Source organism: Aulostomus chinensis, chromosome 15, assembly GCF_037954235.1.
Source record: "Aulostomus chinensis isolate RoL2024-O1b breed Wild chromosome 15, RoL_Achi_v1.0, whole genome shotgun sequence".
In the NCBI taxonomy this organism is placed as follows: Eukaryota; Metazoa; Chordata; class Actinopteri; order Syngnathiformes; family Aulostomidae; genus Aulostomus; species Aulostomus chinensis.
In genome coordinates, this window is record NC_141334.1 from 18,797,117 (window position 1) to 18,824,564 (window position 27,448).

At 43.2% G+C, this 27,448-nt stretch overlaps 1 protein-coding gene across 4 annotated transcripts; it reads right to left on the minus strand.

Annotated features, from left to right (window-relative positions):
• Nucleotides 1-368: 368 nt before the first annotated feature.
• slc8a4a (solute carrier family 8 member 4a) lies at nt 369-26,227 on the minus strand. Of its 4 annotated transcripts, none has more exons than XM_086226018.1 (10): nt 25,879-26,227; nt 24,793-24,865; nt 24,209-24,395; nt 20,855-22,263; nt 20,194-20,711; nt 6,509-6,615; nt 5,934-6,052; nt 5,055-5,154; nt 3,969-4,241; nt 369-2,065 (listed from the first exon to the last, which is right to left on the minus strand). In XM_086226018.1, the coding sequence occupies exons 4-10, from the start codon at nt 22,196-22,198 to the stop codon at nt 1,686-1,688; spliced, it is 2,841 nt and encodes a 946-aa protein (XP_086082144.1). In that variant the 5' UTR covers nt 22,199-22,263; nt 24,209-24,395; nt 24,793-24,865; nt 25,879-26,227; the 3' UTR covers nt 369-1,685. The 4 variants fall into 4 exon arrangements, with proteins under 4 accessions (XP_086082144.1, XP_086082143.1, XP_086082147.1 ...); XM_086226017.1 differs by lacking the exon at nt 25,879-26,227 and adding an exon at nt 25,151-25,868; XM_086226021.1 differs by lacking the exon at nt 24,209-24,395.
• Nucleotides 26,228-27,448: the final 1,221 nt, after the last annotated feature.

The following is a 27,448-nucleotide window of genomic DNA, read 5'->3' on the forward strand; positions in this document are numbered from 1 at the left end:
TATTCTGCAACCTCCGAACCAAATAGAAACATGAATTTAAAAAAAAAAAAATCTTAGACCTTTGGCCTCTATATAAAATGACTTACCTTTGACCTCCTGTCCATTAAATATGTTTAAAAATTAATAAAAACCTAAAATGATGTGGAGGTTGCATCAGGTCCAAATGAGTTAATCGCACGTCAAAAAGCGAGTACACAAAGTCGTCGGTCTGGTGGCATTCTTCATAAAAAAACGTCACTAATACGCTGATGAATTTGACATCACATTCATACTTGTGATCAAATGTTCGCATACAATTAAAGAATACTAGTAATACTCTTTTTTTTCCGAAATGAAATTAAGACGACAAAGCATCTTAAAGCGTCATAAATCAGCAACATTTATTTCCACTTTTTATACATTAAACGTGCATCTCAATAAAACTTAAATTAATTATATAAATACTTCTACTAATACTGTTACAATAAATATGGCAGATTTTAGATTAAATCAAATAAAAACATATCAAGAAGACACTCTGAAATTTGTGCGCCTCTTCTGTTTAAGCACATTTTTAAATAACAGACCGTTTGGTGATTGTGCTGTAATAATAAGGACACAAGTATTCTTATACATAAAAGTGGACCTTTGCTTTAGTGCTGTGCTTTTTTCTTTTCTCAAGTGATGTTGCTGGAAAATCTTCACAGTGTCATTGTGACCGATAAGAAATCTGGTGTCCTTCTAGTATTTGTACTCTGACTTTTTTGTTCTTATTGTCAGGAACTTCCGTAGCATTGAGGGAGAAGAAGGATAAATGACGAGATAGCGCCTGTGCCCTTCACCCGCTTCTGCTGGGTAGCAAAAAGTTGAAATGTGCTCCGAGAATTTGTGTGTCACAAAACCAGTTTAAAGCAGGTGCTTCACTCCAGGATGACTCATGTAAAATAGAAAAAAGAAAAAAGGACATTTTAATCCTGGATATGCCGGGCATGATACTGATCGCTTCATGGGAAAGGGCACCAGGCAGTGTGATATAAGATATGATACACTGAATTTTCACATGTACAGGAACACATCAACACGTCAACATCCATGTCAACATATTACATACAGGGCTTTAAAATAGATAACCGAGAAAATCTTAATTTGATACGTGCAAAAAAATCAACACACCTATTCCTTCACAATACTCCCACGCACAATGTTCATCTTTTACGTGATATATATAATGAATAATTAATGTATAAATATCAACACACAAATATGTTTTGCTGGTCACTTTTGCCTCAGTCCTCTTTTTTTCAGTTTCCCATTTTATGTGACCCTTTTAATTCAACACCCTTATAGTTGTTAAAAATTAAAGCAGAAATCATTGTCTACACAGAGAGAACGTGAAGCAAGTGTCTGATGCGCTTTAGGCTAATATGAATGGCTGGATAAATGTCTTGTGGTACATTACATTTCAAAAAGCAAGAAAAGTCGAGGGGAAGTTCAATTTCATTGGCTAAAGCTATCCGTCACAGCATTGTGGGTGGTAGCAAAGTCCCGAAAGTCCAAAGAGTCAATTAGATATTGTGCCGTATCAATAATAACTAATGATACAAATAGTTATAAATCTTTGTGAAAATAGACAATAACAGAGAGAAAACACATTCAGTAAAAACAAGGAGAGGAGCTGCGTCTGTGTCCCGCCCCCCCCTTTTGTCTCAGAAACCAGGTACATGGCAGTAGGCCTCCAGGGAGGCCAGCAGGATGTAGATGAACCAGAGCGAGAGGAAGAGGAGGAAGGTGAGGAGCTTGGCTGTCCGTGGTCCTCCGAGTTCTCCGCCCGATACACTTGGACGGCGACGGTAGAGCAGTACCAGCACACACACCAGTGCCATGATGGTGAAGAGGGTGACAGAGAAGGCAAGGGAGCCTGGATTCACCTTGAAAACTTTGCCCTTGGTCTTCCAGTAAACAGAGGCGATGGTCCATGCCACCCCGATGCCCAGGAACACATTCACTGCGTTGCTGCCCGTTACGTTACCAATGGAGGCATCAGCGTATTGGTCCTGGATGGCAGCTACCTTACTCGCAAATGTGTCTAGAAACATAAATAAAGAGAAATGTGTGCAAAAATCATCTACTGTTGGCGGTTCGACAGGGGCAGATTTGTACGAAGCACCCCTGAAACCCCAAAGTCTGTTGATAAAAGTTAAACAGCTTCTAAACTTCACTTAAATCACCCAAAATAAAGCGATACATTTTGACAACAGTTGGTGGTGCTAGAATTTTCAGAATGTGTTTGGTATTGTTTCAATATGTTGGTCACCACGTGCACAAGACAAAAGTTCTACCGCAACGCCATTACCTAAAACTCTATTACAAGAGGAAATTGAAAAAAAAATCACTCCAACTATTTGCTCTCATTTCCATAATGATGGACAATATAAAGTCAGTTCAGCAGAACCAGGGATGTCTTTTCTCCTGCATGCACTGCTCCCTCTTGGCACCTTCATTACCCAGAGTGTGACTGCCTGCTGACACTTCAATTAGATATTCAGGAGTGTTTAGTGCAAGTGGAGGTTCATGCTGTAGAGATGAGGAGCAGAAACAAACTTGGGGGAACCTGGCTTCTTTCAAGTGTGGCGGATTGTTTTAATTTTGACTCAAGTGAGATCTGAAGATCTGAAATGATGTTATTTAGCTTTCGCTGGAGCAACAAAAGAATTGATGCATCTTTTTTTCCACATACGCAGTGGAACAGTAACGGCCAATGCTAAGGTAAGTTGAGGTCACCTTTAACCAAAATAAATGTGGAATTGCTCTTCTTAAACTTAGTTTGGACTGAGTTGCAGGTTGACTAAGTAACATGCAGAGCTATTTTTAGCGTATTCATTTTCCCGAATAAAGCAGATGAAGAAAGTGTTTTACGCTACACCCTCGGGTGCCACGCATACGATTTTTTGCATGTGTTTCTTTGGTCTTTTTGTCATCCTGGGCACCAGGGCAAGCCTGACGGTGCTCTCTGACAGATTTATGGTTGGGCCTGATGTCCAAACCAAAATACAGGAGAAGAATTAATAACGCTGGCTTCATCTAAATCATGTGGAATACTGACGAGAGGCTTCAATGTTTTATGTGGGGGGAACTCTAAATGTTACTACCAGCATGAGAACACGTTTTACATCTTAATAAGCTTTAACAGAGGGGTATACTACATACTACTATACTACATGCTAACTTTTGGGAAATATAATTATTTGCCCTCCACCCCAGAGCCAGACAAGAAGACAGATACTCTTCTCTCTGATGCGAGCAACTGAGACAGACTGAATGCTAGTTAGCGTAGCACGATTAATGGTAGTCGATGGGCAAGTTAGCAAAGCATGATACCAAAAGTCAAATCTTTGCCTATGATAATACAACTGGTGTAGTAACATCAGTTATAGAGTACTTTTTTTTAATAAAAAAGTTTAAAATAGCAAGATATTGGGGTTAAGGTATGCTAACCTGCCCATTCACTACCATTCATTGTGTTAAGCTAACTAGCAGTCTGATGGTGGCTGCCTGTTGCATGCAAAGAGGAGAGAAGGGTATCTGTCCTCTTGTGTGGCCCTGGGGAAGACGGACAACCAGAGTATACTTCATTACTGTCCACATCTGTAATGGGCCAATTCCCAACATAACAAGTTTGCCAACTGGAAGGAGGGTATATGAGGCTTACTTAACTAAAATCTGTCAAAGTCTAATTTTCATTTATTAAGTTGACTCTAGGAGTTATTAGAACACAGTGACATGGGGATACAGTTAGCCAGCGCAGAGAAAATTACAACTGAACTGTGTATTTGTGTATGAGAGTGTTTCTGCTTGAGACAAGAACTCTGGAGAGAATAACTCAGACAGCACAGCCTGAGACAGAGGTTATACAAGTCTCCCCCAAACAGCTGCACCAACCATTCCTGCAAACATCAGAGAAGAGTACTAGAACAGACTGACATCCCCACCTGGAACAGAGGTGCCGAGGGCAACGAACACCACTGCGGTGACAGAGTCCTTCAGACCTATGGTGCAGCCAAAATGAGAGGCCAGGTCCCCGGTCACAGCTGTCAGAACACCGATGAGGGATATGGACACAAAGAAGCAGGCCCAGCCATTCCAGTACTCAGTGGGAGGGACAAAAGCAAAGAGGACTTTCCAGAAAACTGTCAAGAAATGCATTATGTAATCAAAGCACGACGGCAAGCGCTCCTCCCCGCTCTCTTCCTCATCATCGTCACCTAGTAAAGACAGAAAAGAGTTGCATGAAAGCCTGCAAAATACCCTCACTAACCCAATTTAACCCTTTGTGTGGATGAGGGATATACTAAACAGGCTTTTAGTCTCAAGTCTGGTTCTCCACCATAAAATACTCCAATTTTAAACCTTTTGATTTGGAGCTAACCTTTACAGAGCATTATTCTACATCTGTAAATTTAGTTATGACTCAGTCAATGAGACATAAATATTTTACTTAAGTGACCTCAACCAGAGTGAGAAGGAGAGAAAATGAGAGAAAAGAGCAAATTAACAAAATGACACATCTCTGGTGTGCATGTCGGCTTTTAGCCCAAATGCTTTGTGCACTAGTGCAGATCTAAATGGTCCGGAGCCAAATGAAGGAACGGCTTGAAAGGGCAAAAGAGGGAAGCTTCACCACACCACGTACATCCACATAAAATGTTCAGAGTCATTAATTGTGCAGGCAGAGCTGGCCAGTTTAGTTTTTATAGCCACGTGAGGAGCGTCATGCATTTTTAAAGAAGTGTCTGGATTAAAAGGATGCAGCAAATAAGCCCAGAAGTGTGGAAATGTAATAAAATTGGCTCTGCTGTTGTAGAATCTTCCATTAATGATCTAACTGTTTAAGTGAGGCTATTTTTAAATTCGACAAAGGCAAACTGGAGGTGTTGGGAGTTTATTAAAAGTAAATGTAAGGATGCTGCACAACATGGAAGCTGGTGAATGCAGCTGTGGGTCAGATCCAGCCTGCAGGCTCAGGCCTCCACAGGTCCAGTCTCAGAGGACTGAACAGATGAGACATCAGAACTCACCTGCACTGACAGTGACGGCACTAACAAACTGCTCTCTCCAGCTGCTGCTGCCCACCACCAGAGCCAGGTTGGTCTTTTTGATCAGTTTGTCCACGGTGCTCTGCAGACAGACACAAAGACGCAGGAAGTAACAGTAAAAGGACAAGTTTTATCATTTACTCCAGACAGCCACCAATGTTGTGAAAGTAAGGGGCTATTATTCATGACACCCCTCCCACTGTGGTTCACAGTGAGTCACCACAACAGATGGAGGGGAGCGCAAAACCTACTGTGCCTCAGGAAAAAGACACTTTGCCAACGTAAAGCTGCTTTACACCAGCGCAGAAAATGAAGCTCTAAAGTATCAGCACATGACACAGAGCCCTAAATCTCAGTTTAATACAATACAGTTCAAAATAAACTTGAGGAAATGTCTCCTCAAGAGGCTAAAAGACACTGGGTTGCCATGGATAGTTCAAGGACAATGGGCATTTAACAGACAGGGAGAATCTAATGAAAGACACTCATGTTTCATTATGGCAAGAGTAAGCAATCTGTGCTTTTAGAGTGTAACATTTTTGAACAATTGAGAGAAGTTATGCCAACTAGTTGCTGTTTCTCTTTTGTTTGATGCTGAGCAGGTGATGTATCAAGCCTACCAGAAATGATCTAAGATATTAGTCTGCTGCCTGCAGTGAATCCGAGGGACCCAAACCAGCAGGTGGCTGCTAGAATGAGCTAAAACTCAACGTGAAGCCATTTTGATGCTTCATTATGAAAACGGACACCTCAAATATTACATTCTGTCATTCCATCAGTTGTTAACATGAAAATGTAAATCTGTGTTGAAACACCAGCTGAGTGAGGGTCCTATGGGGAAAACAAACCAAAACAATTTACCTTGAATTCATAGGACTCTTCAATGACCACCTCCAGCTTGGTATGCTCCCCCAGACAAGGGCAGCCCATCTTTGACACATCCTCAGGTCCTGCTGGTGTCTTGTTATCATTAGTGTCTCCTACAGCAGAGGAGAGGTGTGTCAATCAGCCAGGACTCCAAAATAACCCACAGAATCTAGTGTTAAGGAAGCCCCATTCTCCATGTGCATGGAGTGACTTAAAAAAAAATCGAAAAAATTAAAACTTTATTTTTTTTTCTAATCCGCTTTGTGCACCTGGATGTGGCATAAGTGAAGATGACTATGCATCAAACCCTCACGCCCATACTGTGCACCAAAGAGCCTGACGAGATCACAACTTGGCTCTTAAAGTTACCAAAGATTTGGGGGGAAGTTTTAAATAGAAATTAAACAGCTCTAGCCCAAGAGTGTAAATAAAATATGAAGGAGAGAGAGTGCAAAGAAGAAATTAAGTGAAGAATTGAAAATATCCCTCAGTGGCTGAGTGTGTGTGTGTGTGTGTGTGTGTGTGTGTGTGTGTGTGTGTGTGCTGCAGAGACATGCAGCTGTCCTCACCGTGTCTCTGTCCCACCTCCAGCAGAATCGGCTCCTCCAAAACAATGGTGAAAGTCTTGTTCTTCTCGTACTCCTCATCATCGATGATCTTCACGTTCAACAGCTTCCTGAGAGGTCAAAGAAACAAGGAAAGTGATGGAGCCGGAGAGAAACAGATCAATGAAGGAATTTGCATTATTTAGGAAATAGTTGGCAATTTATACAAACCAGTCAATATGAGTAAACCTGGGGCTGTTCTGATGTGGTGCAGTGAAGTCTCATTCAAATATTAGAAGCCAGGCTCACAATAAAAGCCGTGTGTGACGATAAGAATTTTTTTTTTTGTAAACATTTGACTGGAAGCTGCTGAGAGGAAGGCTGTTAGAAACGTGTGGCTCAGAATACAGTGGACAAAAAAAATATGATTAGAAAAATAATTGAAAAGCCTCGTTTTTCCCATCACCCCACAAGGGGGCAAACTCCATCAACACCGATATATTCCATTAGAGCACACAAGAGGAAACACAGTCCACTCGCCTCCCACACACGAAGTTAGCTGAATTATTATCGGCTTCTCTGTGGAAATCCATCTAGGAATTCATGCAGGTTAAAAAATACATTTTGCGTTGTGAAATCTGCAAAAACATGTGAGACTGTGGTATCAAACTGTGACCGACATATTTCCCCCCAGCCTGTTTCCTTCCTTCTCCTCCACCGTCACAGTGCGTCTTTCTCTCCCTCCCGCTACCTAATGATATGTGGGTGGCTGTCTATTTCTGTCTACACATATACACTCAGGATTTGACAACACGCAGGAAGAGCTTCAGCTCGCAGAAGAAAAGCAGTTTTATTTTAAACATGCAGGGTACGTCATCAGCTGTCTAATGTCAGGGAAAGTCATGCCAGTGGGAGCAAAGGCAGCTGCAGAACAGCCTAGAGGGTCCTTACAGTGGAAACAAGAGTTTATTTTTTTAAACACGCAGTTATATCAGATGTGATATGTAGAGGAGAAAAAGGTAAGTTTACTTTGAAGCATCATGCAGAGGTGAGGGTTCAGTTGCTAAGGACGGTGTGTATGCAGCGGCCATCTTACATCATCACACTTGGGCAAGATAGTGTTTTTTGAGCTGGAGAGAACATGAGCAGGATATAACTGTTAAAGATTAATCACATTTCAGAACCGTCTCTCAGACAAGACATGTTTGTTCAAGATGCTCGTTTCATCATCTGAACTCTCTCACCTCACTATGAGCTCAAGAAGAGCAAAAGCGTTGCCATTTGACGTGTTGGAAGAATTTTCACTTGATGTAAGATGAAAAGCTGTTGTAAACACAGTTTAGCATCTTCGCCCACTCTGGATGTGACGTCATCATTTGGTCTCTTCATGGTCGGTTCAAATGCCCCAAATTGTGCAATGTCAAACACGCTTCACCCCTTCAAGATAATCATCATAGCGTTTTTGTTTTTTTTTGCATAATCCTGCTAATGTCAAAGTCTTGCTTGGGCTGCTTGAATTATAGTTCTGGACTTTTAATCTCAAGTTTGTATTTTCCTGAATTTTTCATTTGGGACTTGATGTTCATATTCTTTTTTAATTTCTTCTCTGTTTGTTTACATGTCATGTTGGAAGAACTGCCTTTATTTCCTGTTTTATTTGGAGAATCTTCTTCCTCTTGTGTCTGGTTTTTTTTTTGGCCATGTGTTCTGTCACAGTCTGTTTTCTCGCCTTTTCTGAGCGATCACATGTGTCTTGTTAATCAGTCTTCATCAACCTCAGCCTGTCTCTCCCCAGTCAGCTCCTTCCTGCCCACCTGCTCTCATGCTTGTTCTTGATGTGCGATTAGTTGATTTTGTTGTGTTATTCTTATTATTATTACTATGTAAGTCTGCACTACATTGTGTACCTTGCACCAATTGTGTTTTTGCACTGACCATATTTTGTACGTATCTCCTTTCTACAGGTGTATATACACTTTCTATTATTAGGGCCTGAGCCAGTCCCTGGCGAAGACCCTATTATGTTTCGAAGTCACACTCGTTTATGTTTATTTTGTTTCTGCTGCGAATTTCATGAGTGACACCAACGGCCGGAGTCAAATTCCCTGTATGTTGTGAACATACTTGGCCAATAAAACTGATTCTGATTCTGATTCTGATGTTTTCCACTTCAGTCATTGTTGGATCCTGTGTGATTCTACCTCCAAAGGTTTTGTTTTTTTGTACGTTTGCTTAAGTCTGCTGTCTAGTATTTTCTCTGTATCGTTTGAAAGGGTTTTTCTTGGAATATTTTGAGCAAAAAATAATCGTCACGTTAATCGACCATGAAAGCTAACTGACGAGCAAACATGAGGCATGAAAAACAAAAACAAAAGTGTCAAACATGAGTCTTTCAGTCTCGATTGTACCTGGTGAAAGATGAAAAACTGAGATTGGCACTCAGTGAGTTAAAATTTTGGATCTCATTTCAGGAAATGCCAACATCATATGAAGCGCAGAGAAAGGAGCGAAGCATATATCCACAGACCAAACCGTCCTACAGCGTATTTAGAACCAGTATGATCCAGTGGTACTACCAGCCCATGATCTGACTCCCATGAGTTCAGGAGCAAGTGCACACTAAGAAACTAAAGTGCTGAGTTCATAATTCATTTCAGGTCTGAATTTTGGAAGACAACCAGAGTGTATGCTAAGAATGTACAGCCAGCACTTGCTGTGCTTAGTTTAGCATAAATTCTGAGAGCGAGGGGAAGCCCGACCCAACAGCTACCTTCCAGCCCTTTAAAGCTGCCTGTACCAGGTTACAAATTGTACGAAACAAAACCGACATGTTTGGCAGCGGCATGGAAACAACTACAAAATAACGCCATGCAACACTTTATTTCATTAAGGTTGATGGTCATTTTGATCTGTTGTCGACTTGTTTGCTGATTTTTTCCAGTGCTATGTACAATATTATTTGCATCGAATTTGTATCTTACATGGCGATGTTTTCTTGTTGGATAATATCAATTCTGGCGCGTTTTCTTTTGGTATTTTCTGGCCACTTTGTTTCATAACGGCTTTCTTTTGGAACAGGAAGAGAGCGATCACAGCACTAATGCTTATTGATATGCTAAAGAACAAAAACATGACCTTCTCAAAGGTGAAGGACCAGCTACCAAAACAGATCGATATCATTCTGGAGTTTCCAAAAAAAATGAAACCTCAACTTATTCTGTTTTATTATTTTGTCCACTTCTGTTGAATTGAAATCCAATTGAAAACCACAACAACAGTCACATCAGTTTGCGTGTTGCAGAGGCGTCTGACATGGAGAGCTCCAAGTTAGTCCAAGCAACTAAAGTTCTATTAGACAGCCAAGCTTATTTAAAATCACATTTCACTGGATATGATCCATCTCTGTTCGCTGCACTGGCTCCATCCCTGGTGTAGTTTCAGAGAATAATAACGTACCCTGTTATTGTATCTGTCACTCACAAATGTGGAGGAGGGGGGTGTACACTGCCAGCTCTGGAAATTGATCTCGGTTCTACCTGAAACCACCATAATCCTCGCTGCGTGTGCGGAGTTCACGGAATGCCACTTTGCTAGATCAAATCAAATAGAAAAAGGTGTCTTTGCTCTTTAAAACTTTAATTCCATTTACCTTAACAACACTAAATTCAAAGCGTAACTGTGATTGATGAAAAAAGAAAGTCAGGAAGTGTTGGCATGGCCCTCGCTAGAAATACAAACTAGCTGATGGGAATTCTGATAGTTCTACGTTGGTTTGATAAATCAGCTTCTGTTTCCTCCCACAGTCAGAAGACATATACAGTAAATCATCAGGAGCAGAATCTCCAAACTGCCTACATACAATATGTGAATGAGTAAGCGTTCACCCTGAGAGTGCACCTTTGCTTTCTACCCTCTGTTTACCAGGATAGGCTTTATCCTTATCTTGGAACCCAACCAAAATGGAGTAGGGAGTATTTTTATTTTTTTTGGTCTTTATCTAATTTGACTCTTATTTGATCACATTCATACAGTAACACATTCACACCTGAATAGCTGCTCAGTACAACCCCAGTCTGATCTACTGGTGTTGGTCATGGGCACCTCAGTGGTGGTAATGAGGGCGGGGCCACCAGGATTTACCCTGCCAGTCTTGGGGATTGAATCGGCAACCATCTTTTCAGTTAAATATCTGAAATGAAGTCTAGCTTAAGACATTTTAAAGTTTTTTTCAACAGTATAATGAAATGTGTCATTAAATACCATACTCGTGACTTACAGATGGGTGATAATCATGGTGAAAACTTATTGACGCTTCATAGATCTTAAGTTTGCAGTCGTCATCTCTTAGTTTAATGTACTAACATTTGATAATTAGCATCTAGACAAGGCACAGCAGAAGCTGATGGCAGAAGAAAACATTCTGAACTGAAGACAACATGAAAGTTTGATCTGAAGTTCACGTCGATCAATCCAATAGTTGGTCAGCATTTTTGGGGGGCCATGAATACCTTCATCAATCCATCCATTTTCTTCTATACTACTTATCTGCAGGGGTGGCTTAAATGTCTTGCCGGAACTGTCCGCACCAAAGTGCGCACGCCGCCGATGAAGTTTTATGGTTTTTAATCAGTTTTGGGTGATTTTTATTCCAGTTTTCGGGTGTCTGTTCCCCACACAACTGCAGCCCCCATAGCCCCACCCTTACCACACCACCCTTGGAAATGCTCTGTAAACTGTTTTTTACAGTCATTGCCCACTACAGTGCTAACAACAGGGAACAGGCAGACATGCATTCATGAAAAAAACAGATCATCAATATCACTCAATGATTTATTTGGCAAAATATATTTACATATATATTTACACTTTACAGTGTGTGACACAACACGAAACGTGGAAAATTTCAAGAACAATCACTAATTTGATTTTGCCCTGTTTTGTTTTCTTTCTCTTTTTTTCGTTCCGGGAAAGTAGAACGCGTGTGGTTTTAACCAATCAAAACTAACAATGCTGGTAACGTGACCCACGTGTCCGTCTGTCAGCCAACCAGAAATGCCTCGCATGCGGAGATGCGCTCATGGGCACGACTCCGTGTCAAGGCGGTTTCACACTGAACGCGTATGACGCAGGCTGGGCGGTGGAAGTCCATTCATTGTGAATGTTGGCGCGCTGTGACGTCACATGACCGCAAACCAAGCCCAGCAACTCGATAGCGCTGCGCGTGCTCGCGTTCCACCCCGCGCATCGTGCCGTGTCTCCCGCGTTCAGAGTGAAACCGCCTTCAGACGTCGTTTTCTTTATTTAATATGGGATTTTGACAGCTCCCTTCTCCTCCTTTTTTTTAATGGAACTCATTGAATATTTTACCGGAACTGCGTTCCGGCTCACTTTCACCCCTGCTTAACGGTTCTTATCTACCTCATCATTGTGCTTCCTTACAGCGATGCGGTGACTGTCATCGAGCTGCGTTGCTATGCTAATCTTCCCAAGAACCGCTAGCTTCATGCAGTTTTCCATGTGAATTTTCGCTCTTTCGTGTTTCTTAATCCGCTCGGAGAGGTGCTTTAGGTCAGTAATTCCTGTCTGTGTCCATGCTGAATCACACCGGTCACTCCTGAAAGGGATGCAGGGGAAGCAAAAAAGTGCGTTGGCTGCTCCACAACCCGTCAGCCACGGCTTGCGCTGAAACCAGCTCCGGCAAAAAGTCCTGTTGTAGGATTTAGCCTTTTCCTTGGACTGCTGCTGGATGTTGATTTCAGGCATGTCCGGTCCCAGCTCCTTAACGCGGATTTTTTCCGCCATGGTCCTCCTCGCAAAAGGGAAATTTAAAAGGGATCTCACCGAATTTGGTGGAAACTGCTGCTCTTGAACTTCAATCGTTGTTGTCGCCATTTTCTCTCTCACTCACTTCTCGCGGTATTTTTTTTCGTAGGGCATCGGAAATCTGGGAATCTCACTACGCAAAAAGAATATCGCGGGCTCCTCAGCTAGCTTTAGCAAACCAAACCTTCACGCATTTTACGTTGGCGTAGGGGCGACTTTTACAGCGCCCCTACGCCGTTAAATTTGGCGATGTTGATTGGCCAATTATTCATTATTTTTCCCTAGCAACCATACAGGATTGGCTAATTAATTGCAGGTCTGGGGCGCTTTGACGAGCGCCCCTAAAGACAAATTATACAGTCTATCGGAGTAAATTCACTATTAATTGAATGAGTCAGTTGGCGTAAATGTTGTTTAAATGACCCATATTGCATGTAGACACACACAAAGTAAGGCTGACATTGACGATACAAATTGTAAACATATGCATATATATATGTATAAATACATGTAGAGATTTTCCTCTCCACGTCTGGTGGGGCGGCGCCCCAGCGCCCCCTATGAGCCAGCCGCTGACTGTCAAGGGTTGCGGTGGGGGGAGGCTGGAGCCTATCCCAGGTACAGCTCCCAGCTGACATTGGGCGAGAAACGGGGTTCACCCTGGACAGGTTGCCTGTCCAGCTTAGGGCCATCAGGAGCGGCTAGGGGCTCAGTATCTTGCTCAGGGACATTTCGGCATGGTCACTGGGGGAAGTGAGAATCAAACCAGAGACCCTTCGGTTGCTAGACAGCCACTCTTCCTCAGAGCCATGACCATGAATACCTGTGCAAATGTCACATCACCCATTGGTTGTGGACTTCCCTTGACTTTGAAATTTTAGCTGTCACCATTTTGTCTTTTTTTCAAACTTAGTGAACTGCATCTGCATTAGCGAGCAGAGCTGAAGAGGACTGAGGGATCAATGTGACTGACATGCAGCCTTCAAATGGAGCTACCTGTGTGTACGATACTAGAAGTTGCGTACAAAACGGAACTTGGAGCTTTCAGCAAATTTTCACTTGGCAGGTTGTGCATACCACAAGAGGAGGGCATTCATACGGACTCCTATGATATATAAACATATAAACATGACATCATTTGAAGGCAACAACATAAAGACTGCCGTGGTAGCCACATGTCAGTCATAAAGCAGCTGAACCCTGAAACATACCTGTTCAATTGTGTATTTTACTCTAAATAGGGCCAAAGTGGCAGCTCTGTCAATCCTGCTATCCCACAAACGTGATGTAGTTGACTAAAAATTTTTGTTAGCTGACATGTTAGCAGGCTCAGCTTCATGCATTGATGCTACACCTGTTATTACATCATCTACTTGTTACTCTCGCTTCAAAAACGGTCCTCAGTTTGAACAAACTTTGCTTGTACCGGCCTCCTTCTTGTCCTGCTTTTCTCAGATCCAATTCGAAAAAAATGCTTCGGGGTAACAAAGATACTGCATGTCTGATAACTTGCACTGTTATGTCAATCGACTTGGTAAAAATGAGGCATCCAAAGCTGCAGAATAATCAACTTGGAATAATCCATCCATCCATCCATCCATTTTATTCCACTTATCCTGTTAAGGGTCGTGGGGGGGTCGTGTAATAACAGGTGTAACATCAGTTCATGAAGCTGAGCCTGTTAACATGTCAGGAACCCACACAGGAACAGGGAGAACATGCAGACTCCACACAGAAAGATCCAGTGCCCGAGTCCGGGCTCAAACCTGGAACTTTCTTGCTGTGCGGCAACAGTGCTGACCACTGCACCACCGAGCCGCCTTGGAATCATCTATTAAATGTAAAATATAGGTCATAATAAATATTGGCATATATGTCCATTTAACAGGATGTTTGTATACTGACCTGTGAGATTTATTTTCATCATTAACTCTTTGGCAGACAAAGCCCCAGGTAGTTACCTATGTATGACTAGGTTTTGATCAAGAATTCCAATTAGATGTAACAAACTGTTGTGGGCACAAAATATGAAAAAAAAATTGTAGCTGCCAGCGCTGCTCAAATGGAACAAAGCTTTTTCTCTAACTTGATAAGCCTTCAGAGGAAACATGCGGTTTAATGAAAGGTTTTTAACTCCAAACGTTGTTCAACCCTGACTCTGCTGCTCTGCTTTTATCCACGTGTGTCAATGAAGTTCAGCAGGGTATTGATCCTGACTACATTAAGAGTGAGAAATAAGGAACACGGGGGTATTGATTTCTCTTTTTAGAAGAGATCTCCTCTCGATGCTTTCATTTTAGCTTATGTAACTGCCCCCGTTAGCTACTTCAGCCTCAACTAGTGCATACAGTCAGCCACACAATTTAGAGGCACTAACAAAAACAGATACGAGAGGAAGCATCAACGGGTCTGTGTAAATCTTCCTCTAATCCGTAAACACAGAATGTAAAATGGTTCTCTATGTCAGCCTGTTTATTTTGGCTCAGATTTATGTCTGTACATCATAATCTATTTATCCTACTGCAGTGCAGAATTTAGATGCTAAATTATTATTTTACTGCAACCGTACCTCCTGGCTCCATGTCAAAAGCTTAAAAAGTCCTCTTGGGCTCCTCATTCCGGACAGACAGATATAGACACACAAAGCCAGGGACAAACACACACACACACAAACACACACACACACACACACACACACACACACAGACACACACAGCAGCCTTGAGGTCCGCTGCCTAGTGTCAGCTCTTTGGGAAACACTTGGGTAAGAAAATCCAGCTTGGTTTGAAGGATGAACTATGGCAGCTAGCTCAGCGGTAAGCAGCACACATATACATTTAACATGTGCAAGCTCATCTGCTTGGAATCACAAAGGTCATCTCAAATGCTTGAAGACAGCATACACTGACATAGTTTTATCTGCATCTTTAAACAGGACCCCGAATTAAACAACATCATAAAAATTTTAGTCTGACTCAAGTTTCTGAGTGGCTTAAAGAAGCAAGGAAATGTGATGATGTAGAAAGATGTGCAGCTGGAGAACTTTGCCATGAACTGATAAATACACCGAATCTGATTGTATTCACAAAGCATAAAAAGGAAAAGCTACTTGTTATTCTGACTCGAGAACTGAGGCAAACCTCCCTCTATGATCAGGTACTCCTGCATTCCCCTTTAAATCCAATGAGCATCAGAGCAGCTGAGGACGATTTTTTCTAGTTGCACTTATTTCTTTTCATCAGTGTTCTGGCAGCAAACTGTCACTGCTGGAGCGGCTCTCCACCGTCCTTCCTCTCCCACTGCACTACAACGGATGAGAGAAGCATGACTCCAGATAATGTATCGTGTGCAGATGCTTCTGTCACTGTCATCTCACTACGATCAGACAAACAGCATCTTGACTCAGTGCATGAAGGTTCTCTATTTCAATGCAGATAAAAGCTGCCTGCCTCCCATCTCACATTGTTGTACACGTTTGGCTCATTATCAGTTTCTGCAGCTGTCTGCACAATCTTGAGAACTTTTGGGACTCCTTGAACCCCTCTTCACCCTCTTTAATTGCTTTGGCTACTCAAGAAGCTCTTTTTGGTTCCCCTTTGGAGCGACATTTTGTTTGATGTGGGTTTGAAGAGGATTCGGCTCACAGACACCCATTAAAAAAAATGCACACAAGAAAAACACGTAAAAGCCAGCCAACAGGCAGATACGGGCAAAAGAAATTCAAATCACTGTGAAGCAAAAAGACAAAAAGGGAGATGTGCATTCTCTTGGAGACAATGTATTCACCTGCCTCGCCTCCCACTCAGCCGACCTACACAATACTCCCACACACCGCCCTGAAATCCTCCTCACACAGACAGATTTATTTGACGTGTTTTATTCAGTGCTACTTCCCTCTTTTTGTTTAGCTTGTCCCTTTGAGTGCTGTAAATCACTTGCTCATCACAGCATCAAACAAAAGGTTCAAAATATCTATTAAAGTATACTTGTTTCTGAGCCAAACACAACATTCAAGAAGAAGCTGGTGGCCTTTACCCTGCTTTTTTTGTGCTTCTCTGCTGGTGCATCCATGCATGTTTTTTGTTGTTGTTGTTGAAATCACCCTCCAGGCTGCAGAACACCTGTTTCAGTAGCTGCTTTGCTCTCATTATTTTCAGTCACCTGTCTGCTTTTCATTTCTTTTCAGTCCTTCCAAGATCTGTATGTGTTTTTTTGATGAAAAATATTTGATTTTACTGGTTTTTTTGTATCAAGTTTTATGGGTGTGTTTCTTTTTTTTTTGCAGTAAAATACAAGGATGTGAAGTAGCCAGCCATGAAATAATTAAAAAAGAAATCACTGATAAACATACTGTACATCATGAAATACATAAATATTTTACAGCTCATCCCTTTTATTTTCTGAATGTGAAGCACCATGAGTGACACATACTTTTTGCACTAAAACGAAGTGTGACCCCTCAAAACTGTGACATTGTTAAAAACTTTTGGAACCATCCAGAGCATGTTACTATGACATGTCTCATTGGCTTGCCTTCATTTGGCTGATGCATATACATGCGTTTAATCGTGTGTGGAAATGTAGTCTTGTTAGGACTTTTGCTAGTTCTCATCATTGGACCACTTTCCCCCATAAACACACTTCATGCTGTTATGAGCGGTGTTTGGAGCCATTGCTAACTGAGACTTGCTAATTCTAAAATTTTAATGAACAGACTTATGAACAGACTCTTATTAAACCAAGTTGTGTGCAGCGGATATATTATTTTATCAGACAAGAACTTTATTCTCAAAATGGATCTATGGATCATCTTTCAATTATGTGTCATGAAGACTCCGTTGACCATTAAATAACCTGGACACATTCACATGAAAATTTTGCTAAATTTCAAGCTCTCAGAAATATTGCTGCAGTTTAGTTTAAAGTGATTCTTCATGCAAAAGCACATTGTTTCACTGCCATGTCACTATCTGTACCTCAAGAGAGCAGAAAGAGACAGTCATTTATATTTAGCTTGGAGCTAATTGTGCCGCCGTCGTTGTCTTCTGCTCATCCAGTTGGTCTGGTTCGCGGGGGCAGCAGCCTCAGCAAGGAAGCCCAGACTGTCCTCTCCCCAGCCAGATACACCAGCTCTTCTGAGGGAATCCCAGGGCGTTCCCAGACCAGCCGAGAGATATGATCCCTCCAGCATGTCCTGGGTTGGCCACGAGGCCTCCTACCGGTTGGACAAGCCTGGAAAACCTCCTGAGGCAGGCATCCTCACTAGATGCCTGAACCACCTCAACTGACTCCTCTCGACATGGAGGAGCAGCAGCTCTACTCTGAGTCCCTCCGGAATGACTGAGCTTCTCACCCTATCTCTAAGGGAGAGCCCAGCCACCCTGTGGAGGAAACTCATATCGGCCACTTGTATTCACAATCTTTTTCTTTTGGTCATTACCCAAAGGTTCATGACCGTAGGTGAGGGTTGCAACATAGATTGACGGGTAAATCAAGAGCCTCTCCTTTTGGCTAAGCTCTCTCTGCACCACAATAGCCTGGTTTAGCACCTGCATCACTGTGGATGCTGCCCCAATTGGCCTGTCAATCTCCTGCTTCATTCTACTCTCACTCGTGAACAAGACCCAGAGATACTGAAACTCCTCCACCTGAGGCAGGACCTCCATCTGGAGTCGGCAGGCCACCCTTTTCTGGCTGAGGACCATAGCCTCTGACTTGGAGGTGCTGATTCTCATCCCAGCCGCTTCACATTCGGCTGCAAACTGTCCCAGGTTGTAGCCTGATGGAGCTAAGAGGACCACATCATCCGCAAAAAACAAAGACGTCATCCTCCTGCCACCAAACTCGACCCTCTCCACCACCCGGTTGTACCTAGAAATTCTGTCCGTAAAAGGTATGAACAGAACCAGTGACAAAGGGCAGCCGTGGCGCAATCCAAACCTCACTGGGAACAAGTCCAACATACTGCCTGCAGTGTGAACCAGACTCTCACTCCTCTGGTAGAAAGACTGAATGGCCCTTTGTAAGGGGCCATCTACCCCATACTCCTGGAGTACCCCCCACAGGGTGCTCCCAGGAACACGGTCATAAACCTTCTCCAGATCCACAAAACACATGTGGACTGGTTGGGTAAATTCCCATGCCCCCTCCAGCACCCTAGCGAGGGTGAAGAGCTGATCCACAGTTCCACGGCCAGGACGAAAACCACATTGCTCCTCCTCAATCTGAGGTTCGACTCTCGCCCTGACCCTCCTCTCCAGTACCCTGGCATAGACCTTTCCAGGGAGGCTGAGGAGTGTGATACCCCGATAGTTGGAACACACCCTCTGGTCCCCTTTCTTAAAGATGGGGACCACTATCCTGGTCTGCCACTCCACAGGCACTGCCCCCGATGTCTACACAATGTTGCAGAGACGTATCAACCAAGACAGCCCCACAACATCCAGAGCCTTGAGATACCACTATGTGTCGAGGTGAGGCCGACTATTTCCAGCCGGTAACGCTCAACCTCTTCTAGCAGCTCCGGCTTCTTCCCCACCAGAGAGGTGACGTTCTATGTCCCAAAAGCCAGCTTCCATGTCTGGGGATCAGACAGCCAAGGCCCCTGCCTTGGTCTGATGCCCAAACCACACTGCACCACACCCTTCTGGTTCCTCCTGCGGGGGGGACGAGTCCATGTAACCATTTCGGGCTGGGCCCAGCTGGACCCCATGGGCTAAGGCCCTACGACCAGGCGCTCGCTAACGGACCCCTACCTTGGGCCTGGTTCCAGGGCGGGCTCCAGTACCCCTCCGGGCTAGGTACACAAACTCCTTGATTTTGTTCCCATGAAGGGTCTTTTGAACCGTTTTTTTTTTGTCTTACCCTTCACCTTGGACCAGTTTGCCTTGGGTGACCCTTCCAGGGGCAAAATGCCCCAGACAGCATAGCTCCTAGGGTCATTAGAACACTCAAACTCCTCCACCACGATAAGGTGACGGTTCCAGGTGCCGCACCATAACCATATCTAATGCATGGTCCATTATAGTCCACGAGCACTTTTACCGGAGCTGAAATCAAACAAGCTATAACCCTTTCAGTTTGGTGCTGCAGTGAACAGTTCAGTTCAGTGGAAAGCACCAGCTGGCTGCATTTGGTGCAAACCGTGAATGTTCATATCAAAGTGAGCCTAAAATTGGATAAGGAAGATATGAATTGTAATGGATGATATGCCTCAGAGTTTGTAAAGAGATGCTTTTGGACAATTTGGCTTTTTATTAGCTAACAGCCTCCATTAGCTTCAAGTTAAGTATATGTGGCTGGCTCTTTCTGCATTCTGGAATAGCAAAGAAGTGATGCAGCAGTGAAGAAGTGTCTTGGTGAGATCAAGATGCCTTTTTGTATTTGAAAAAAAAACCAATTATTTTTTATGAAGTATAACTTCAATTTATCTAAATTCTAAACCTCCACAATTTTAAATGACTTTGAATGAACTGCTGTGATTTCCTGGAGGAAATTCTTTTTTCATCTGTTTTCTGTAGTGCAGCTTTCACTGCTCTGAATTGCAACAAACTCCCATATAACCTCCACAAGAATCCCACTGGTTTTCAATATAGATTCTGCATCCATTCATAGAAAGCTCACTCTGCTTTGCTTTCTTCTTCTTTACATCAGCCATTATCTGCCTCACAATTATATCCTTTAATCCTCCCACATCATCCCTTTGAAAGATCTAAACTTCTCAGTGCGAATGTATCTATGACTCATAAAAATAGTCCTTTTATCCTTTATCCCAGTCAACCTACAGTAATCTGGTCGGCCTGTTTAACTTAGCAACGCGTGGGCAGCAATGTTTGATTAAGTGATGAGAAGCAACAAAGGAGAAAAACAATGGATTTGTCACTCACATTGTCTCATCATTCTGGAACTCCAGCTTGCCAGACACTTCCTCGTAGTCCTCCCCGGCCTTGGCAGTACCCTCTACGGTGTGGTAAGGAACCGCCACTTTCCCCCTCGCTCCAGACGTCCGGTGCACCTTCACCTGCATGTTCCCGATGCTCTCGCTGACCCTTGTGGAGTTACTCTCAAAGGTAAAAATGCCAGCGTGGTCATCATCATATATTGTAACTGTGGCGGTGTGTGCGCTGCCCAGGGCTGCTTTTGGGGGGATGTGGGGGGAGATGCCCACCATGCTGTTGCTGGAGGTGATAGAACGTGGCTCCAGGATGGACACTTCAGCTCTGTGCACTATACGAGGGTTACTAAGGCGCACATAGAAGTGCTCATCCTCCTCGAAAATGTCATCATCAATGACGCCAACCGTGAACTCTTTAGTCGTCTCGCCAGGCTTGAAGACCAACGTGCCCTCAGCAAACTCGTAGTCGGAGCCAGCATTGGCAGTCGCATCCTCTGTGCGGTAGTCCACCTGTGTGGTAGAGGAAAATAGAAACTTTATAAAATATTGAAAGACTGGAATTGTAATAAAATGCTGAATTATTAATCTGTTCCAAGCCTCAAGCTGTTAAAGTTGGTTTTAATGTTGAGTATTTCCAGTATTTCTATCATTACCTTCACAGTGCAGCCACTTTCCCCTCCATGCCGGCTCACTGACAGCTTCAAGGAGCCACAATTCTCAAAGCACTGGTAGTGAGAGGGATCAAACTGCAAGTAGATGGTGTTGGGATCCTCCTCTTGCCCACTGGCCTCATGACAGCTGACCACCTTCCTGGCTTGGTCAGCAGCATGCTTTTTCAGGATGTTTCCTGCTCCAATCATCATGCGTGTGGCTTGAATGCGATAGAAGGCTCGGCTCTTCTGCTGCTGGACCAGCACCTGGTAGTTGGCCATTTCAATCAGCTGCTCCATGTCCTTCTCTGGGTGACGCTGTTTTAGTTCTTTCAGAGTGCGAGCCATCTCCCGTCGCGCCTCTTCCTCTTGGTCTTGCTCTGCACTCAACCCTCCTCCTTCCTCCACCCCTTCCAGCATCCCATCCAAAGCGTCTTTAGGGTGAGTGTGGGAGTTGACACCCTGACCATCCATCTCCAAGTCCATTTTGGTAAACATGGCATCCCCCTCGGATTCGATGATAATGCCTCGTGTCTTATCAGCACGATAACGCTTATGGACGTATTTGTAGAAGAGCAGGCGCCGGTCTGCAATCCAGGCTTGCAGCACACAAACAGGGAAGAAGAAGAAGGTGAGGACTGCCTCCCAAACCTCCACCTCCCCGGGGGAGAACACAGACAGGATGAGATACAGCCAGATGTAGGCAAATATGCTCCATGCAGCAGTGACAAAAAATACTCGCAGATGCTTTATCTTGCGGGTTTCACTTTCTGGCACCACATAGACACAGATAGCAATGATAATGAACATATTGAACGCAGCACTTCCTACAATAGTACTGGGACCCAGAGCTCCAGCCTCAAAATTATGGCCGACCACCTCTATGACAGACAAGAGGATTTCTGGTGCTGATGACCCCAGTGCCATCAAGGTCAGGTTGGACACTGTCTCATTCCAGATGCGCACAGTTGTTGTGCTGGTCTCACCATTGGGCTTCTTAATGGTGATCTCCTTTTCCTGAGAGGTGATAACCTCGATAGAGGACATGAAGCGGTCTGCAATGATGGACATGCCCAGAAACATGTATATGAGAGCCGCAAAGTAAACAATGGCGCGAGCCACCTTGTCACCCACCGCTGGGTTTTGGGGATTCCACATGGGCAGCACCACTCCATCGGAGCAGTTATCTTCACTGGAGCAGTTGCCTGGTGTGCTGCCAGTATCTTGATGGCTTGAGCTGCCTTGAGACAGGTGAGTGACTCCCGGGAGCAAAACCAACAGGATAGAGATGAGCACACAAGGGGTGAAAGAAGGAGTGCAGCTCAGAATACGCTTGTGCAGTAACATGGCTATGTGACGATGTTTGCACTCCTCTGATGCCTGAGTTCAGTCCATGTGGAGGTGCGAAAACCCTGAGAGAAAAGAAGACAAAGAAATGGCAGTTTGTGTGGAGGATGAAATAATCACTCTCTCTACATCAGATGTTCATCACTCAGAGTGCTATTCCTGAAATAACCCCTCAACGGAAAGGCTTGATATCACAAAAGTACTCGCAGTCATGCTCTTTTGTATGCAAATAACGTGGGATCCAACAGCTTGGCTGGTCCGAGCTTTAAAAAAAACTGAAACACTGGCACCTACTAATGGTTGACTCATTGGTACTGAACTACCTTGTCCAGCTCCTACACATGTAATGTGGTCATTTTGTGCTAAGCTGTGATAGAAATGTTACCCTCTGCTCCCGTAGTATTGAGGGAACTCTGACTCAGTCCATCATGTAATATCAAGTTAGATAGGTTTCCAAAAATAACAGTGGCGATGAAAAGTAAGCAGCTCAAAGCCCTGTTCCCTAAAACACTCCCACTGTAAGGCTCGGGTGTAAGCAACGATCCTGCTCTCTCACGGTGCAGCAGGTCTCCCAACACTCTTTATCTTATCTCATTTTATCATGTGAAGCAAGCCTTAAATTATGTCTGAAGAAAACCAACGATACATTGATTCCTCAGCAGCAACATGCCCATCTGAACAGCTTGAGTGAGCAACTGCAAGAGCAGATATCCAGAGTCTCAACATCTGCATCAGCGCGAACAGAGAAAGAGAGATTGTGTAAGGAATGTGTAATCTGATGCCTCTCAATTAAAATTTCAAGAGTGTCTCAAAAATAGGTTGCATACCTACAGTACAGAAGAGGAGATCTGACAATGCTACACTGTACGCCATGCGCCTTCATTGACATGCAGCTGGGAGAACCTGTCATCTCCACTCTGACCTGCATACCAGGAGTACACGTTCTCCAGCATCATTACATGCATGAACACCGGCGCAGCACAGTTGTAGGAGTTAAGTTGTCATGTTTAAATACTCAACTAACAGATTATATTTGCGCGTGAACAAGAAGACAGTCAAAGCCGAGCAGTATCAGCACCATGGACAGTGACTCCTGCAGCAGCAGTGAACCAGCCTTGAAAGGAACATACGACTCTCAGCCTGGCTTAAAAAGAATGTTACATCCACGTTGCCCACTTTAAGCAATACAGACAGTTTGAAGCTTTAAAGGCTTTGGGATGATTCATCAGCCCATGTGTATATATAGAGGCACCAAGAGTGCAGCACATGTAATTTAGAGGGTGTTAATGTTCTGCTGCATATAAAGTGACTGATTCCTTCATTTTCAGTGACACTGGTGTCACTGTACAACAAGCATGCATCAGTAACTGCTGGTTAATGCTAGTTAATCATTAGTCCATCTTTACTAATGCTTAGTTAGCTGTTAGTTATCTGTTACCTAATGTGTCAAAATACTTAAAGGTTTACAGCAGAGCTAGATAAAAAAAATGGAGGAGGTTGACTGGGGGGGGGGGGGTAGCTGAGGGTTACATGGCCCCCTCTTTACATTAAGGGTCACAAAGGAAATCAAGAAACGATTAATTATGCATAAGTAATGCTTTGCTTGCACTTTTAAACATAAGCCTTAACTACCTGTTATCAATGCGCCCTTATTGGGTGTCACCGCAACTCTGAAAAATACTAATAGTAGAATTTTTTACATGATACAATAACATTCTCTATATAACAGACATCATAAAATATTTTAGAGTAGCAGGTTTTTTTCTGGCAAAGATCGCTGCACAAATTTTGAGTGGGTGATGTTTCTATGGTAAAAACGAGCTCACCAACCGGTTGGAACGCAGGATGATGATATTGTTATTTTTACCTTACAACAGTGACAAACAGGTCGTAACAAGCTAACAAGGTACGGGGATTTACTATTGGCGTTTCCTTGGATTATTACCTTACTTTGATCATGTGATCATCAACATACACCCCCCCCCCCAAAAAAAAACGCCCTTCTATTACCTCTATGAATTCAAACTGGAACTTGGCCAGTGCGACGACAGTCCTCTGCCATCAATGCTCTGCAGAGATTTAAAAGATCCAGCTCGGTTCCACTAAATCTCCGTCTTACACAGTTTCTCTACCAGGAATTTCAAATATGATCTTCCTCGCTGATCCAGATGAAGATCTGATGATTTAATCCTCCGACCTGTTTGATAAACACAGGTGTCAGCCTCAAACAAACACTTGTGCATAATGAGTCACATGTTGATGCCAGCACAAGTTTTATGAGAACAGAGTGGGGTTTGTTTTTTTTTCTTCTTTGCTGGCAGTTTCAGTTGCTAATGAGACTTCTTGTGAATGTCATTTTTACTATCTGGGGGATTAAATGTCATGAAAATACCATTCCGACGCAAAACAGCCTATTAGCAAAAGAGATCAATTCTTTTACACCTTGTGTAGGACACAAACACAATCGATGAACAGGAGAGAGATGAAGTGAATGCAGATGTATAGAAAGCCCAGATAGTGATGTTAAAACATGCAATATTTGTGTCTATTGGTTTTTTTTTTTTTAACATTCTAGAAACGACATTATTACTCACCTGGCTACAGTTGTCAGTGAGTCAGCTCAGTGTTGAAGTTGTTGCTTCAGGAGTTGAACTCTTTCATATTTCTCTAATATAAAAGACAGGTTACCTTCAATTAACAGGCTGTAAAGAGAGTTTTACAATCACCGTGCAAACTAGCCGGAGAGAATTCCACATACAGAGAGTTTGAAGACAGATGTATGTGGGTCAGATGATTAAGCAGCTGGAGTAAAACAGCTAAAATAGCTTTAGTTTCATACGATGCAAGAATTAAACTGGATATGCAGGAATGTGTCAGTTATCCATCAGCAGTCCGTACATGAGGGAGTCTAGTCCATTTGGTGCGTAAAGCTGAGGTCCCGCATATACTCACAGAGAGCCCCGGATCTCTGCTTGACTCTGGTCCCAGACCCCTTCCTGCACCAGTGAACCGGAGGAAGATTCTCAGACAGCCGCCTGCTGTAATGGTGTTGCCTTGTTGCGTTGCTGTCTTGGAACTGACGCGTAGCCTTTCCTTTCCTCCCGCTGTGCTTCTTCGCTATTTTCTTGTCTGACAGGTAGCCCGCTTCAGCAAACTTAACAGTCGCGGTAGTTGTTCTCATTAAAATCCTCCTGGTTCCACCGAGGCGACACCTTCCACACAGCTTTTCCAAAACCAGAATGCGTTTTCAGCTTTTTTCCTCTCTCTCTCTCTCTCTCTCTCTCTCTCTCTCTCTCTCTCTCTCTCTCTCTCTCTCTCTCTCTCTCTCTCTCTCTCCAGGCTACGTGCGATTGTTGATGCGTAAATAATAAATTAAATTATTGACTCATTGGTCCCGCCTGACAAAATCTTGAAAACTGTCATTTTATCAAAGGCGTTAAGGATATTTGTCACCCGAAAAATGTACACAGTGACAGAAAACATGCTCTTCTTTGCTGTCAGAGGTGGAGAATAACGCAAAGAGTGAGCCGCACATGAGAGTAGGCGTGATGAATGGAGAACGATTAAAAACACGCAAACTACACATGAGACAGAGCAGGTCGAGATGCATACCAAGCAGAGGGATGGTGGTGGACCAGAAATTGGAGTGTGAGGTTATGCAAAGAGAAGTCTCGTCTTACTCTTGCGGTGGGCAGCATTGGCACAAGGAGCGACGAGCGAGAAGGGGAAAGCAGTAAACACTGCAGAAACAGGGGAGGAGACGATCCGCGCCACACGCACGGATGGTCCTCCTGACTGCGCATCAGGAGTCCAGGATGGATGGCCACACTCATCAGCTTCCCTTCATCATCGCTGCCGCTAATTAGCACGGATAACCTGTTGTAAACTAAAAGGGAAAGATCTGATGGAGTTACAGATGAGGTAGAAAAAAATGATCTTAACTGGGCTTAGCCTTAATGTGAAATGCACACCCTGGATGCTCAGCTAAAACATGAAGACAGAAGAATCCCTGCAACAACAAAAAAAAAACAACAAAAAAACTGAGCAAAAGAGAAATGGAGAAGGATTTATAATCCATCTACCGTATCTCTCACCTCACACACCAGTAGTTGATATTCTTGTTCTTGTGAAAAATGCAGATACAACTTTGTCATCAGAAACAAAAATAAGATGAAAAGTTTCGCCTTGGTGCTGGACTACAAGCCTGTGATTGTGCTCACAGATGCAGGTTTAGTCATTCTCAATGTTATTTTTAAGCTTGTGAAAATATTGTGCACTCTCGTCTGCGTAGGAGGTGATGCCTTGATTTGCCCCTCTTACACTAAAAAATTTTTTTTTAAATGTTTTTAATGCTCTCATTAAAAATGGTTTCCTGTTTCAGTCGTATAATAAAGCCTTTGCTTTACCAAAAAATATTCTAGCTTCAGTCATTTAAGATATTTTCAACACAAATTCAGTTTTCTTTTATTATCGTTCTAAAACATGATTATAAATGACTTCAGTAACTGGGATTTTATTTTATATTCTTTTTTTTTCAGATGAAAACTAGCTTGCACATTTACATCAATGTTGATGTGCTTTGTCCCTGTTCAATACACCTCGAAATACAAAAACAAAATCCCTTGCCATACTGCACACTACTGCAGTGAGCTTTGGTCTTGGATGCGTTCAAATACAAATGCAGCATTGACCTGGTGGACATTTTAACCTGTCCAGTGATGCTCAAGAATTCCTTCTCGGGAGATCCTGAGACTCTGGAACAGAAGTCTGCAACAGAGAGTTGGATTGCTGACAGACAGAAGAACACAAGCATCCCTTGAGCGACACTGGCAAACTAAAAATACAGCTTTCATTTGGATAACATTCATTAATTTTTATTGCTGCTTGCTATAATCATGAAGGAGGGGGGGGGGGCTTTAGATGAGCCCGCATGAAGGGATGATTACTGCAAACCTTGGAGAGAAATAAAAGAGATTAGGCTGAGATCTGGAGGATAAACTAGGAGGAGGAGTAGCAGACCAGAGGCTTCTGTTCCTACAGAAATGAACTCTGGTGAAAAACTGAAACCTGTGGCGTCTGCTTCGCTTCAATTGCTGCTTTCACGCTGAAAGCCATACATGCTGCAGATTAAAAAAGATTATAAAATCATGGTGGATTTATTGCAAATATTCTCTAGTATAACCAGACTATGGCTGCTAACTTGCTGCCAAGTAGGTTCAGTATCAAGTCCTTCTCTTAGTTAAATTTGGG

What these genes read in the sequence shown, in the direction of transcription:
- slc8a4a (XM_086226021.1), bottom strand. Translation starts at nt 22,198, where the DNA reads ATGTTACTGCACAAGCGTATTCTGAGCTGCACTCCTTCTTTCACCCCT. An exon ending in AAAGTGGCTGCACTGTGAAG is followed by an intron (nt 20,712 to 20,854) that starts GTAATGATAGAA and finishes TCTACCACACAG; the next exon opens with GTGGACTACCGCACAGAGGA. An exon ending in GGAGGTGGGACAGAGACACG is followed by an intron (nt 6,053 to 6,508) that starts GTGAGGACAGCT and finishes CCTCTGCTGTAG; the next exon opens with GAGACACTAATGATAACAAG.